Raw genomic sequence first — 15,116 nt, 5'->3', positions numbered from 1 at the left:
CAAACCAAACTAAATCATGACTTAACAAGCTTTCAAAAGTCCCATTAGGCATGAAAAATCATTTACATTTGGTTTCGCAATAAATGATGATTATTATGACAGATTAGCTGCAACCTCAAGTCCTCGACGTACCTTTAAGCAGAAGATTAATTTTTTTTTTTTTTCATAAGCTAAAATATTATTGAGAAAGAGAAAATGTTTGAATTGAAGCACATAAAATAGTTACCGTTCCTTACACAAGATCGATGTGCTCAATTCAAGATGCAATTACCGTTCCTTACTTAAAATAGATAAACCAAACCACCCCTTTGTCCAGAAAACAAAACTCAATAAATAGACACGTACGTATTAGAATTACACACCTTTAAGCAGAAGATTAAGCCTAACTAATTAAGCAATTTAATCAAAGGTAGTTCTACTCAAAGTAGGAACCGTCCTATAGTGCTTATGTCATATACTTGTATGCTACAAATACATACCCTCCTTACTCCATAGTCCTTAACCGAATCCTATACTTAATCACATGCTATTTATGTCCTTTTCTTTTCTAGTTGGACTGCTTATATATATATATATATACTCCCGGATCTCTAATAACTCCATCTAGATTAGTACTTTTCTTTGAAACCGAACTAAATGACGGGATGACATTCTTTTAAGTTTAACGTGCCATGTTTGCTTTAATGGGTTTTACCCCTCCCTTTAGTTGACCTAAATAATAGTTAAACTAAATGAGAGAAATGCTAAGAATATATTTCCTAACATCTTCTTTTATAGTAATTAAAATTTATTAAAAATTATAAAATTTTGTAGATCTTTTATCATGTTTAATAAACATTTTTTCTGATTTTGTAATTTTTAATAAATATAAACTAATAAAAAATTTATTTGAAAAAATGTGTTAGCTCTCCTCACCAAAAAGAGTGAAACCGACTCAGAACATTAACATATTTTTCTTGTGTAAAGGTTTAAACTAAAGAATTTATGTAAACCACACAAACTTTCTACGGTTACGTCAATCTTATTGCGTTAGAGTGTTAACATTTAATAACAGCATTTCTTTCTTCAACGCTCTTATTAAAAAAAAAACAGTTAACAATTACGTAAATTAAATCGACTTCAGCTTCCTCTAATCTCCATATCTTACGTTTCAATGAGTACGTAATTAATTAATTAATCCTGGCCACTCGCAAGGTATGAAAAATTAAAAACACACACAAATGACATGCTCCTTCTCATTAAATTTGAACATTAATTACAAAATACAGAGCATGTTTAATCATTAATGAATCATACGCATGCAGTACTGTGGTGTCGAAACACTGTGCTCGGACACAAATTTGAGGAAAATAAAATATTCTTTCGTAAAAGGTACTCCCACCCTGAGCAACATCATAACCATAATCATAAAAAAAAAAAACAAAAGAAAAGAAAAAAAAAACAATAGCAACAGTAAGACAGAAAATGTGGTCATGATTGAAGCGTGGAGGCACGGACTCTGAAAGGCGCGTGAGCAAAGAGAAGAACTTTTCTTGTTAGCAAGACTTCCAAGGTTGGAAAAGCAAGGAAGATTTTGGGAGTAGCTGCTGTGTAACATAAACATAACAAACCCCTCCCTCTTGCTACCAATATATATATAACCTGTTCACACACTCCCTCCTCCATATAAATTCTACATGTCTGTGTCTCTTTCTCTCTACTATTACTACTAGCTATATCCATCTTCTCTTGCACAACCAAGTTCATCACTCTCTGGTATTCATAGACATCACTGTTTCATTGTCTTTGTTTAAGGATTCTCTAATGTTGTCACAAATGGACATGGAGGAGCTTGTCTCATGTAACAACAACGATGCCACCAACATAGCCAAAGGCAAGCGCACAAAGCGGCGCTTGAGGCCTTTGTCTCCTTGTGCCGTCGTTCCTACCACCACCACCATCACCACTGTCACTGCCGCTACCACCCCCATCATGACATCTAGCTGTTCAAGTGCTTCTTGTGGCGGTGGTTCTTCTTCATCCACAACCTTTGAGGAGGAAGAGGAAGACATGGCTAATTGTTTGATTCTCCTAGCACAAGGAAAAGTAGGAGGGGACCCTCCTCATCGTCACAAGGACTTATATGGTAGTGATGTTAAGACAGAGAAGCTGGGTAGCACCAAAGTCGATCATTTCTATGTTTATGAGTGCAAAACATGCAACCGAACATTCCCTTCTTTTCAAGCACTAGGTGGCCACAGGGCAAGTCACAAGAAGCCCAAGGTGGAGGAGAAAAAGTCGTCATCACCACCACTGTCGTTGCCGCCGCCGCCACCACCACCACCACCGTCTTCGTCGTCACTATTTAATTTTGAAGAAGCAAAACAAAGTCATCACATGAAGAATATTATTAGCCCTTCTGTTTCCCTTCAATTAGGGTGTGGCAATAATAACAAGGTTGGTTTAAATTTCCATGGCAACAAATCCAAGATTCACGAGTGTTCCATCTGTGGGTCAGAATTCACATCAGGGCAAGCATTGGGTGGTCACATGAGGAGGCATAGAGCATCTACCAATAATAACAATATTGTTCAGACAACAACAACAACTTCTAATGGTGCTGTTGATGTTAAGCCTCGGAATGTTCTAGAGTTGGATCTTAACCTCCCGGCGCCGGAAGACGATCTCCGGGACTCCAAATTTCAGTTTCCGGCGACTCAGAATTCTATGATGCGGTCGGCTGCTCCGGCTTTGGTGGGATGCCATTATTAGAAGCCGGGGTGGGAGTTAGATGGAGAGGGGGGAAAAGTTATATTATTTGATCAATGATCATTGTGAATTATTAGCTTTATTTTAATTTACAACAATTATTCTTAATTATCGATTCTTTGGATTATTTTTTCGGTTTATTAATAATTTCCCATTTGGATGATCTACTTGTTCAAGTTTTGGAATTCTCTGAGTAAGTGGTTAGTGTTCATGGTTGCCTTTCATTCAAGAAAAGTGATATTAATTGAGTCATATAGAATCTTTTTTTTTTCTTTTTTCCCCCTTTTTTCTCTCTCCCTTTTTTTATTAATTTTAATGTTTTGGGTCTGTATCTTATTCTAGTTTGGATGTTTCTTTTACGAGAGAGCCATAAGAGGAGGAAGAGATCGATGGAGCAGTGGCATGGATTGGCATGGCTAGAGTTTGGTTGCATCATCACCACAACCAAAAGTCATGGAATAGGCTTCCTCTATGTTGCTTTTTTGTTATTAATATTATTATTAATTTCTTTAATTAATAAAACTTGAAAGATATTCCCTTTCAGTCTCTGTCTTCCTCACTTCTCACTTACTCTAGCTATCACACTCTCACTCTGTTTCATTTACTATTAAGAATAAAGGATTAACAAAACAAAGTTTAAAAAATATCACTGTGCCATTAGCAAAGTACTCAATTATTTTAAAATCCACTCATAAGATCAACTGTTAATATATATATATATATATATATATATATATATTTCCTGGTCCACTGTCCCCTTCTAATATAGTCCTTTATTAGAGCTTTAAGCATAACAATTTCACCTAACTAACCACCTTTTAGTTCTTATTTTGCAAGTAAAAGAATCAAACATCACTAGATTAAACTTGTTTAAATTTGATATTTTTTTTCAGATAATTTGAAAATTGAATAGTTGGCTAGCTTTGTGTTATGTGATGGAAGTTCCAGCCCATACAAAAGTTGATGCTTCCAATAAAGATACCGCTGACTCTCACACCACAAACGTTTGATTAGGAGCTATACTATGGTCCACTATTTGGACCCATCAACCATACTCTTTATCTGTCTTTCTAGTTTCTAGTTATAAACTTCGGCCTTGTTTATGTAGTTCACAGAATGAAGATGAGAAAAGGACCCGACAAATGACATCATTTTTATTTTTTCTCTTCCATGAAAAATAACAAAATTATTAGAATAGAGATACATAAATTAAATGGTAGTAGTAATTAATATTAATTTGGCTTAGCCTGACACAAGGGCATAAATGTCGACACGTATTATATACGGTGCGATATATAGAGAGATAGAAGACTTTTTAAGTCACTTACACTAGCCACTTATCTAAAGTTAGTTATGTGCACGTTTTGGTGAATGCTGTTAAGCGAAGCATGTGGACACATACGTTGCGTGAGGTGTCCGAATGCATAAGAAATCGGAGAGAAGTGATCACTCATTGACATTAGCACATGTAGGTTGGGAAGTTCCTTCCATTACATATTCTCCTCTCTATAAATTATATTATACTAATATTCTCATTACACTCAAAAATGAACTTCATTATACGCTAATACTATAATAATTAATCATTGCTTAATTTGCTTCTTTTGTTAATTAGGCCTATCCTAATTTCTGGTCACTCAAACATTTTCTTCAATTATTTCACCAATATTGCCACAAACTTCGCCATAATATGAGGACGCGCAAATATCATTTTTTATACACTCTTTTTCAAATAAAAACAGAACCCAGATTTTTATTTAGCCGTTGTGTATGATGAACCCAAACATAAGCCATGTTTCTGAACTGAGTTTTTTACTTTGCTTCTTTGCGTGCTTGTGCTTCAAATGGCTTTAGTCTCAATATTCCTCAATTACCAGTCACGGTGAGACAAGGCCTGGTATGATGAGATGTCCATGTCCTTTTCAGTAAAAAAAATGGAAAAAGAGGAATAACGAGTATTTTGAGTACTATTATTTTAATCAGTTATGATATTCCCACGTTATTTGTAATTTTGTATCACATCATTTTCAAACAATTTTCTTTCTAGTTCTAGATAATAAAACACACCCACACCACAGAAATGACATGTGTACATACAACACATTGACATTTTCACTTCTTGTCTTGCGTAAAATTAGAGTGTTGTGCTTTAACGATTTAAATTCTACGTCAGAGTTAACATGGTAATTGATCACATTTAATTGTTCTACACTTCTAAGTTCTACCACATATCACAATCTGATTTGCACAAGATTAGAGTGAATACGAATTTTCTTATCTTAAAGTGGTTTGCCGTGCTTTCCAATCTCAACAACCGAATGGCTGTGATTGAATAACTTGGGAGTATATAAGTTGTGTGGGAAAGTACTCAACCAAACTGAAGCATGGATTAATTGTGTAGCTGTTATCCTCTTTGCTTTATATATTTAGTAGAATTGGTTCACGGTTTGGAGATACAGACAAAATCCTCAAATGCATGAGTTGGTTTACTATGTGGCTTATTGTCCCTACTTTGTAAGCTAGCCCATGAGGCCAGGACCAAAAAATCGGGCTTGCCTATTTGTGTTATTAGTGTTAAACAAATTTCCACTCAACCGAATAATTGCTTCCATCCCTTGCTTAATCCTCTATTTAGTATCTTGATTCTTGACCATCAACATGATTAGGTTCAAAAATATCATAACCAAACCATGATCAGATCATTATTATTTTATTACTAATTGGATTTGGTATATATCCAGCGATGGAACAATTAATAAATGTGGATTTAATTTTCCTTCTTTTTCATTATTATAGTGTGGTAGTTCTTACTTTGGTGGAATGTGGCTACCTAAGATCTACCTCACTGGTTTGGGTTTGGTTGGCTTAATTTTCATGACTACAAATTAATGGTAGTTATAAAGTGAAAAGAACCTAATAAGTAGATTTGAACATTGCTCACAAATTAAAGTTGTGGGCGTAGCAATCTACACATTGCAGATGCATGGTGCTATTGTCACTTGTCAGAAAAGTAGCCTTGTGAAAGAATTTGACAAAACCCTTGTGCAAACCATAATCAAGATTGAGTTCGAATTTTTTAGTACTAGAGGATTTATGAACTGTTGTGGCTAGCTGGAATCACAAGCAATTATAACGGCAACTGACAAATGTTTAAGCAATGGATCGGATAACTCAAACAGTCAAACCTTCGAGATGCTTGTTGTGAACACAATTTTGTTCGAAAAATCATAAACAAAAGGTATAAAGAAAAGTGGCAAGTGCGATATGTGGTATGATAAAAAAAATGTAGAGGAAGATAAGAGAAAAAAAATGTGGTTAAAGTGAGATGTAAGAGACTAGGATGAATGTTAAGCAAGACTCATTCTGTTAATTTTTTATATACTTATTATTTGTAAGAGACTAGGATGAGTAGATTTAAATTATGGACTTATTTTTAATACATTATCCTTATAAAGAATTTTATATTATCGATCAATTAAAAATCACTTTAAACTTAATTTTTAAAACCCATTAATACAAAAGTTGCTTAATTTTTATAAAGTTTGATACAAAGAACTAAAGTAATATATAATTATAATTTAACCATTGGATATTCTATATCAAGAGATATCAAATTAAACTACTATAAACTATACTATTACATTATTTAATAATATATTATTATATTATAAAATTGTTAATATAAAATTAATTACATAATGCTGTCCAGGATCAAGCTGCAGCAACATATTTACTTAATTACATTTCAATTAGATATAAATAATGTAATAATATGTTTCGCGGAAAGTATTTCTTTAAGCAAATATTAATTTATAATAATTCTTTAAAGTAGAGAAAAATGAAATCGTTTTCCAGCAATTTTCTTAATAAAAATATTCGCGTCATCTATCTTAAAGAAACATCATTATCCAAATATATGTATTTTAGGTGGAATCATTTCATTTTCTTGAAAATGCTTTTTCTTTTTTGCAAATGTTCATGAATCTCTAGTAGAATAGATGCAGAAATATTACTTGGTTGAGTTGGTTCCATATCTTTAGGGAGGCAAATAAATTAGTAAAGTAGCAAATTTGCTTGCCAAGCATGTGGGAAACATGTGAAAACCCCACAATATATATACACTTTGATAAACATGGTCTACAATGTATTAAACAGTTGATTGTATAAGATCAACCACCCAACTTCATTCAGGGCAATCTCGTAGGCGATTTAGCTTCTAATTTTTGTATTTGCAGTACTTAGTCCGGGCTTTTAGCCCCTTCGTTAAAAAAAAAAAAAAAATTGTCTGGCTTACAGGCTTAGCATATGCCACTAGCTTAGATGAGTCAAAGTGGATCTACCGTTGCCCCAAGTGGATAATTACTAGTTGGAGTAAAAAGCCGTCATACTTTTAGGATAAATCTGTAGTTATTTAAGGCTAAAAATACATTACATAATTAAAAAATATTAAATTGAATTATTATTATTAATGAGAAAATATAAAGTTGCTCCCCATCCCGGTTTCAAATCCTAAGTTTTGAAAATAAGTTAAACTTATCTAATATTTTTTATAGAATTAAATATATTTTTATTACTTTAAATTTGGATAATTATTTTTTTAGTCCTTAAAAAAATCATTTTTTATTAGTTCCTCAAAATTTATTTAATATTTAATATTTTTAATCATATTTGTAACATCATTAACACAATAAAAGAGAGATTAAAAGTAATTTTTCAAAAATTTGAGGGACCAATAAAAATAACTATCCAAATTTAAAAGACTAAAAAATATTTAATTATATATATATATATATATATATATATATATATATATATATATATATATAAAACAGCCCTTAAAGATCAGAAACTAATCTTAATTTAAATTAATAAGCCTGACTTAATCTAACTCATTTTGATCCTTACAAGCTAAAGCTAGTCTACGAAAATAATAATTTCTAACCATGAATTAGAGAATATTTATAGAATTTATTTATGCATCAAAATATTTGTATACATATATCTAATAAGAATCTATATTCTATTATCATATCATATTAATAAATAGGAGGATATGATAAAATAATCAAATTCTATTGAATGATTGTATAAAAAAATTTCCTTACCATACATATAACTACATTCATATTATTCGTAAAAAAAATATCATACTTAAAAGAAAAAAGGAATTTGCATCCGAAAAAATATTTTTTAAAATTTTTTCAAATGAGGAATAAGAAAATGATATGAACTGTTAAGAAAATTTAATTCAACTGCTTGAAAATAATGTATGAATTATTATAAATTTTTTAATATTTTTTTATTTCTAGAGATAAAAAAAAAGGCATGGACTGACTGATATGGATAATTAGCTGGCCTGGATGGCAAGGTCGCATGAGTTTTGAGTCTTTTGACTGTTTGGCTTTGGTAATGGGTAGGAGTAAGTTCATGTCATGCCACCATGATGCATGCTTGCTGGCTGAATTTTCCAATCGAAAAAACATGCATGGTGCTTTGACATGTCTTTCGAATAAGATTTTCCATACGAAAATTTCAAACTTAGCGCATAGATTGACTAGATAAACCTAAACGAATAAAAAAAAGACGACAAACGTGTACAAAGATTGAATATATTTTCAATAAATATAGTTTAACTTTTTTTTTCAGTTTTTTTTTTTAATTTTAAAAAAAAATCTATCACGGTGATGTGACTATGTCACAAGCATTTCATTGTGGTAATTCTACCAACAAAAATTTGAGGTATTACTTCGTCTAAGTGTAAAGATACGTGCAAATGTCCCTATTATTTCAAATACTTGATCTTATCCTTCGAAGATGGGTATCGATACATGCAAAAAATATTTTGATGATCAATTCAAGTGGTGTTTTAGATGTTCTAAGTTAGGAAGGAACTAGAACTTACTTGTGCACTGTGTCTTTTATACATTATTATTTTTTCCTTTAGAGGTGGGTTTGATTCGCAGGAGAAAAATGATTGGTGAATATATTTAATGTATTATTTAACACCTAGAGATTGAATAATAAAAGAAAAAATATAGGTATGATAGGATTTTGGATTTATAATATAATAAAATGAGAGAAATAGAGATAAATATGAGAGATGTTGATAAGATACATAAAATATGAAAAATAATTTATGTATTACTATTCTTAGCAATAATTTGATCTCATTTCCTTTTTACCACTTTCAGCTCCTCCACAAGCTAACTAGTTAAGCTGTGTACACCCAATTTATCCAAGCACGAGAGGTCAACAACTTAATGTGTGTTTAGATTGCAATTAGAAACTTGTTAAAAGAAAACACACACATTCAAATGCATCAAACTAAGAAGCAAGTATTTGTCTCATTGTGATAAATGATCATTGGCTTATAAGTCAAATGTTTTTGAGAGTTTTTTATATTAATAATACAAAAAAAAATTCTAGTATAGAAAAACTCTTAAAAGTATATCTAATCTTGTATACAAATAGACCCAAAAACTAGTTACATTTAATGTAATTTTTATCTAAACACTCTTGTGTAGGCATTAGATCATTCTTTGACTGATTAACGAGCTTAAGTTACCTAGCTATCCCAATACCAAGGCGAGAATGTCTAAGTTACCAGTTCGGCCAATGCAGTTATTAACCTAAAAAAACTACTTCTCCAATACTCTTTACAAGTTCAACCACAGAACAAGAACAAAAATAGAGCATAGACCCGAGGTTGATTTGATTATAAGTTTAACAAGTAGAACCAAAAAAACATAAGAGGTGTATCATCCTAAAATTTCATACAAATTATATTTTTGCTTGTCTTTATATGTTCGATATGAGACTTTATGGTTCTTTGGCCAATAAAACACATGTCATGCTATAATTACTTACTGACATAAATAACTTTTTAAAAAATTAAAATTTAAAGAGACTAAAGATTAATATATAAAAAAATTATAAAATTAAATCTAGCTGTGTTTACATAATCCAAAAATATATTTAAATATAGGAGAAAAATATTTCTTTAGTCCGATGAAGGAGTGAAGACAGACAGAAGCATATAGGGTTTACAGATCTAAGCAACCTATAATATAAAAATACAACATGCATGTTAAACTTAATGCCGGGAAGTCCAATAAAGTTATGCCTTATTGGTCAGTATCTGTCACTTGCAATTTCTTTTCAATTTTGAATAAAGAATGGCCCCACCCTGAGATTGGGCACATACAAGGGAGGTCGTAATTGGGGAAGAAAGAACTTCATGTTATATCTCCCAGTTGACTTCTCTCTCTTATTTCTCACACTATCATGATGATGCCATATCATGATATACATCATATATGTTTAGTGCTTAATTTGCTTCTGCGATTTCATATAAAGGAAACAAATTAAGAATATATATACTCTCTCAATATATAATATCTTTCTTTCAATTAATCAAGAAACTCATAAGAACCAATCTTTAGAAAACAGGTAGCTTGCTAGCTAGTACGTACTATTGGAAGAAGATAATTAAAGAAGCAATTCAATGATTTCAAGGGCCACATCTAGCTTCCCAAGTGTCCACCACCAAGGGCTTCAGATGTTCCCTGACCCGGAAGGTTTTGTGTCACCCTCTGAGGAATCAGGCTCATCAGGTACTACTTCACACTCTAGTTCCCTCCTCTTTAATCTCTCTATTCTGAAGGACAAGCTTAGTGAGGTGCAGACCCTGGTAGGTGTTATTCTCTCGCCAAATCAAAGCCTACCCGAGCCAACTTCCATGGCCATATCCAGCATGAACTCCATTATCCAAGAAATCATAGTCACTGCCACATCAATGATGTTCACCTGCCAACAGATGGCTCTCACTACCCCTCCAGGTACTACTAACAAATTGCACCAGCAGAACAAGTCGTTGTTGCCTCACTCAAATAATAATTCTGGCACAAATACAAGTGTACTAATTGGTAACAACATAGGCACAGATAATATTAGTGACCATCAGGGTTTGTTTTCTAGTACTGAGTCAGAGACACTTGACTGGTTTAGTACTGAAAGCTATAACAATAACATTGATAATAGCAATAGCAATATTAGTAAGGTTGCAAATATCAGTAGTGAAAACAATATTATTAGTAGAGGAAGGGATGAACATGAACCTAATGAAGAAGAAGGGTACTATAGAGGGGTTTCACCGAAGATGAATAGTGATATAATTGAATTGGATGCTGCGGATTTGTTGGCTAAGTACACTCACTATTGCCAAGTTTGTGGCAAAGGGTTCGAGCGTGATGCGAATTTGAGGATGCACATGAGGGCTCATGGGGATGAGTACAAGACCAATGCTGCTTTGAGTAACCCAATTAAGAACAAAGGGAACTTATTGGAAGGGGGAAGAGAGTGTTTGATGAGTACTGTGAAGCCAAAGTATTCGTGTCCTCAAGAAGGGTGCAGGTGGAACCAGAGACATGTCAAGTTTCAGCCTTTGAAGTCAATGATTTGTGCCAAGAACCATTACAAGAGAAGCCATTGCCCCAAAATGTACGTGTGCAAGAGGTGCAACCAGAAGCAATTCTCGGTGCTCTCTGATCTGAGGACACATGAGAAGCACTGTGGGGATCTCAAGTGGCAGTGCACGTGTGGAACCTCGTTTTCTAGAAAAGACAAGCTTATGGGTCATGTGGCTTTGTTCGTGGGGCACCAACCAGCAGCAGCTATCAACAATAGTAATGCTCTCTCTTTCTCGGCCAAATTAGAGCAGCAGCACACATTGCAAATGCAGATTGAGGATAGCTCAAGATGATGTTTATGTCTCTATATATCTATCATGATTGATCATAAAGAGGTGCTCTCCCAGCTTCATGAACCAATGCTATTATGGCAAATGTTATTAATATATATATATGTTCAGATAAACTTTTCTAAGAATTTATAGGAAAAATAAATAAAAGAGAATGTAAAATAAATAAGTTGAAATTAACCTGTGTATTCTAATTTTTATAGAAGTTCTGTAATTAAATTTTTCAAAAAATAACATGTATATATGTAAGTTAATTTTAACTTACAAAAGTTTAATTCATTTTGTTTTTTTTTTTGTCTTCTTTTATATATATTCTTACAACTTGTATTTCCTTCATACTTTTTCTGTGTTTGATGAATTAAAATTACGCTATCAATATAGAAATTAAACTTTCTTTCATACATTAATATTGTGTATATATATAGTTCACAAGAAAAACAACCTAGTTATTTAATCTCCTTTAGATTTTCATCAATATAAGTTTAGGTGCAGTTTCTATATATATTTGTACTTGTGATTTTGTGCGTGCATTGTTGATATATATCTGGTCTCGCCACATACAGTTAGCCCCAATAGACTGGCGATGGCACGGGTCTCTTGGATCTTGGAATGAAGATGGGAGAGTATTTTGTCTTGCACTTCCTGAGCGGTATTTCTTTAATTGATCCATAACTTAGGTCACTAGCATGTTCTTGTTATAGATATACCCTCTCTATTTTCTGAGTGGTGTTTAATTTTCTGCATATTACTCGGTAATTATATTCCTTTAAAGAGAGTAAATAAGTGCGCTGTACCATTAAATCACTATAAAATCCATGTAACACTTCTCTGAAAAAGTCCTATATATGCAACGTCATATTGTTGTGTAAGAGTATAATGCTTATACTAATTTAATAGTTTAGCATATATTGTAACCAAAATATTTTGTTAAAAAAGAAAAAGTTTATAGCAGTGGAGACAAGATAAACGAGCAATTTTTCATATAGAACTTTTTCATGTGAAGTGATATACTTGTTTAAAGGTGAACATACCTTAAGACAATCTCACTAGATCAGTTTTGTCGGAATTCCTTGGTGTTGTCTAACATTGTACAGTGTGTGGAAGAACTATAACTATTCATGGGACTAATTAATAATGTTGTATACAAAGTTTGTGCATAAACTATATAACATGTGACATGTAAATTAAGTAAAGATAGTTCAAGAGATGTCATTGCTATCTGTCTAGTGTTTGCTAATGATAATTGTGTATCCAAGAAGTCTTATAGTTATATAAAATGAGGGAAATAATTTTTCTATTTTTTTCACTGTTTTGGCTCACGTTGGTGATCGACATTGGTTGAAATTGAAGAAAAACATTTATTTAAAAAAAATTATATTTTATAGACATCTTGGTGTAGAAGCTTATATGATTTTTTTTCTCCTAACAAAATTATCTCTAAGTTATCCTCAGATTTTTTAATAATTTTTTCCCTTTCAATTCATACAATACCTTTTTCATATATATGAAAGCTGGTTTTTCTTTGTTATATCCAAACAAAATTAACTATGTTGAACTGTTGAAATCTCTTTTCAAACAAATTACCAAAAAGAATGATTTTGATTATAATCAATTATATATATAATTGAAAATACACTCTAATTCCAAACACTTCATTAATTTCATCACGTTGAAATACAATGCTAATTATTCTTACAGATGTATTTTTACACATAATTACTGTAGCAGATTTTTTATATTATTGTTTATATATATACACTAAATTACAAAATATTTATCAAATGAGTTTAGTTTAATTGGTTAAAAAATTACAAAATATTTTTTATTGAATGTAATGGCAGTATGGCACCGTTTACGAAAAGAAGACTAAAAAGATAAGCTGGACGAAAACATTAGTTACGGAGTAACACGAATTTGTTGGAAATTAATTACCTTTTTTTACTTCAATCCACCATGCATATGTGGGTACTTAATTAATTTGGTCAAATAAAATTTCGTCGCTTTTTGTATAAAATCCTTCGTAGGATCAAATTATTGTAAAACGAAATTGTGATATAAATTAATTAAAATTTAATGTTTATATACTAAGAGTTGTAAAATAATTTTACAACATCATTCAATCACAAATTATCATTTAAATTATTTTATAATAATTATTTAAAAATCAATAAAAATATAAATTGTTATTAAAGGTGTAAACATTATCGTTGTATAACCCTATTTCTCGATTAATTAACTTGGTTTTATGGGAGACGGGAGACTATGATTTCATACCTCCAAGTTGCATCACCAATTCCACTGATTTCAGCTTTTGTCGATTGGCTATATCTAGTATCTAGGATATTGTTAAAGGAAAACAATAAACTTTCACTCTATTATCTATTTCTACAATATTGATTTTAATAATTATTTAAATAAAAAAAATTTAGAATTATTATTAAATATTAGTAATTTTTTAATAAGAACATTGCAAGAGTTATTTTTTTATATAGGCATGCAAGAGTTATTATTACTTTTATCAAGTCACATAACATATCTTAATCTCATTAAAAATGTTAATTAGAACAAAATAGTTTTCATAAAATTGAACAAATCCTTTTTCAGTTAAATCTTGTTTGATACTATTAATTTTTTAATTAAGCTCTATTTAAAAGAAGGGTATTGGTGCTCACTCTCTATTTCTCTATTTGTGTATTTCGTACTAGTTTTCTTCCTACCAAATAGTGTAGTTATAACTTGAGGATGATGGATCAAATTATTCTAAAAATAATTTTAAAAAGAGTTATTCTTTTTTATTTTTTTAATTTTTTTTAATATCTAATGGTTGATATTAATGAATTATTATCATAATTAAATTTCAAGAAAATAAAGGGTGAAAGTGAGAAATAATTCTAAAAGAATTACTGTTAGAATAACTTTATCCCTCCTCTAATTTTATATATTGAACATTTAATTTAATTTAACAACTAGATAAAAAAAACATCTTAACCCACTTTTTTTATCTAATTTGTTTGCTTGATATTCTTAATCATATATATCTTTCAATATATTTTTAAATTGAATTTCAATGTTTTTGAAAAAAAAATATGAGTAGTTAAAAATAAATTTGTATCACAATATAAATTATTTATTTTAGTCTAAAGTATAATTTATATGTTTAAAAAATTGATTTACTTAGAATTTAAATTATAAGACTAATCTTTTTTATTAACAAGTTAGTCCACAATGAAAGGGTATTTGTTTTAACGGTTAAGATAAGTGACATAAAGTTGAACATGTATTAACTGTTAAAGAGTTTGACATAAACGTATGTTGGGATGGACACTCCAAATACGCACTAAGTCATATGTAAGTCAATCCTTACGAAGATAAGAGGGTAAGTTGCTGGTTGTTTGGCTTATTTTTTCACCCTTAGTGCTCACGCTGACAATAAAGAAAATGGAGGAGACGGAGAAGAGAGCCAGAAAAAGATATCGGAAAAGTGAGAGATATTTAATCTGGCTCTTGATTAAAAACGAGACCAAGCCATCACTTATAAAAAAGTTATTAATTGTTTATTGCTAAGTGCCAACTTTTATTTCGGTAGTTTACTGTAATGTTGGTTGGACGT

General features: G+C 31.2%; 2 protein-coding genes across 4 annotated transcripts; both read left to right on the top strand.

Moving 5' to 3' along the window:
* The first annotated feature begins 1,656 nt into the window (after positions 1 to 1,656).
* On the top strand, positions 1,657 to 3,020 carry LOC114374632 (zinc finger protein ZAT5-like). The gene has a single exon (XM_028332299.1). The coding sequence runs from the start codon at positions 1,804 to 1,806 to the stop codon at positions 2,749 to 2,751; it is 948 nt and encodes a 315-aa protein (XP_028188100.1). The 5' UTR covers positions 1,657 to 1,803; the 3' UTR covers positions 2,752 to 3,020.
* Positions 3,021 to 10,088: 7,068 nt separating this feature from the next.
* On the top strand, positions 10,089 to 12,313 carry LOC114375424 (protein SENSITIVE TO PROTON RHIZOTOXICITY 2-like). 3 transcript variants are annotated; one of them, XM_028333201.1, is made up of 2 exons: positions 10,089 to 10,361; positions 10,443 to 11,687. In XM_028333201.1, exons 1-2 carry the CDS (start codon positions 10,253 to 10,255, stop codon positions 11,507 to 11,509), a joined length of 1,176 nt encoding a protein of 391 aa, XP_028189002.1. In that variant the 5' UTR covers positions 10,089 to 10,252; the 3' UTR covers positions 11,510 to 11,687. The 3 variants fall into 3 exon arrangements, with proteins under 3 accessions (XP_028189002.1, XP_028189001.1, XP_028189003.1); XM_028333200.1 differs by adding an exon at positions 12,070 to 12,313 and having other exon boundaries at positions 10,090 to 11,551; XM_028333202.1 differs by having other exon boundaries at positions 10,278 to 10,361; positions 10,433 to 11,687.
* The last annotated feature ends 2,803 nt before the right edge of the window (positions 12,314 to 15,116 follow it).

The sequence above is a fragment of the Glycine soja genome, chromosome 11 (assembly GCF_004193775.1).
Source record: "Glycine soja cultivar W05 chromosome 11, ASM419377v2, whole genome shotgun sequence".
In the NCBI taxonomy this organism is placed as follows: Eukaryota; Viridiplantae; Streptophyta; class Magnoliopsida; order Fabales; family Fabaceae; genus Glycine; species Glycine soja.
Note: the sequence above shows the minus strand (reverse complement) of the source record. Positions and strands in the feature narration are given on the sequence as shown.

Bases quoted from the DNA above. Each gene is read 5' to 3' on its own strand.
- LOC114375424 (XM_028333200.1), top strand. From the start codon at position 10,253: ATGATTTCAAGGGCCACATCTAGCTTCCCAAGTGTCCACCACCAAGGG.
- LOC114374632 (XM_028332299.1), top strand. From the start codon at position 1,804: ATGTTGTCACAAATGGACATGGAGGAGCTTGTCTCATGTAACAACAAC.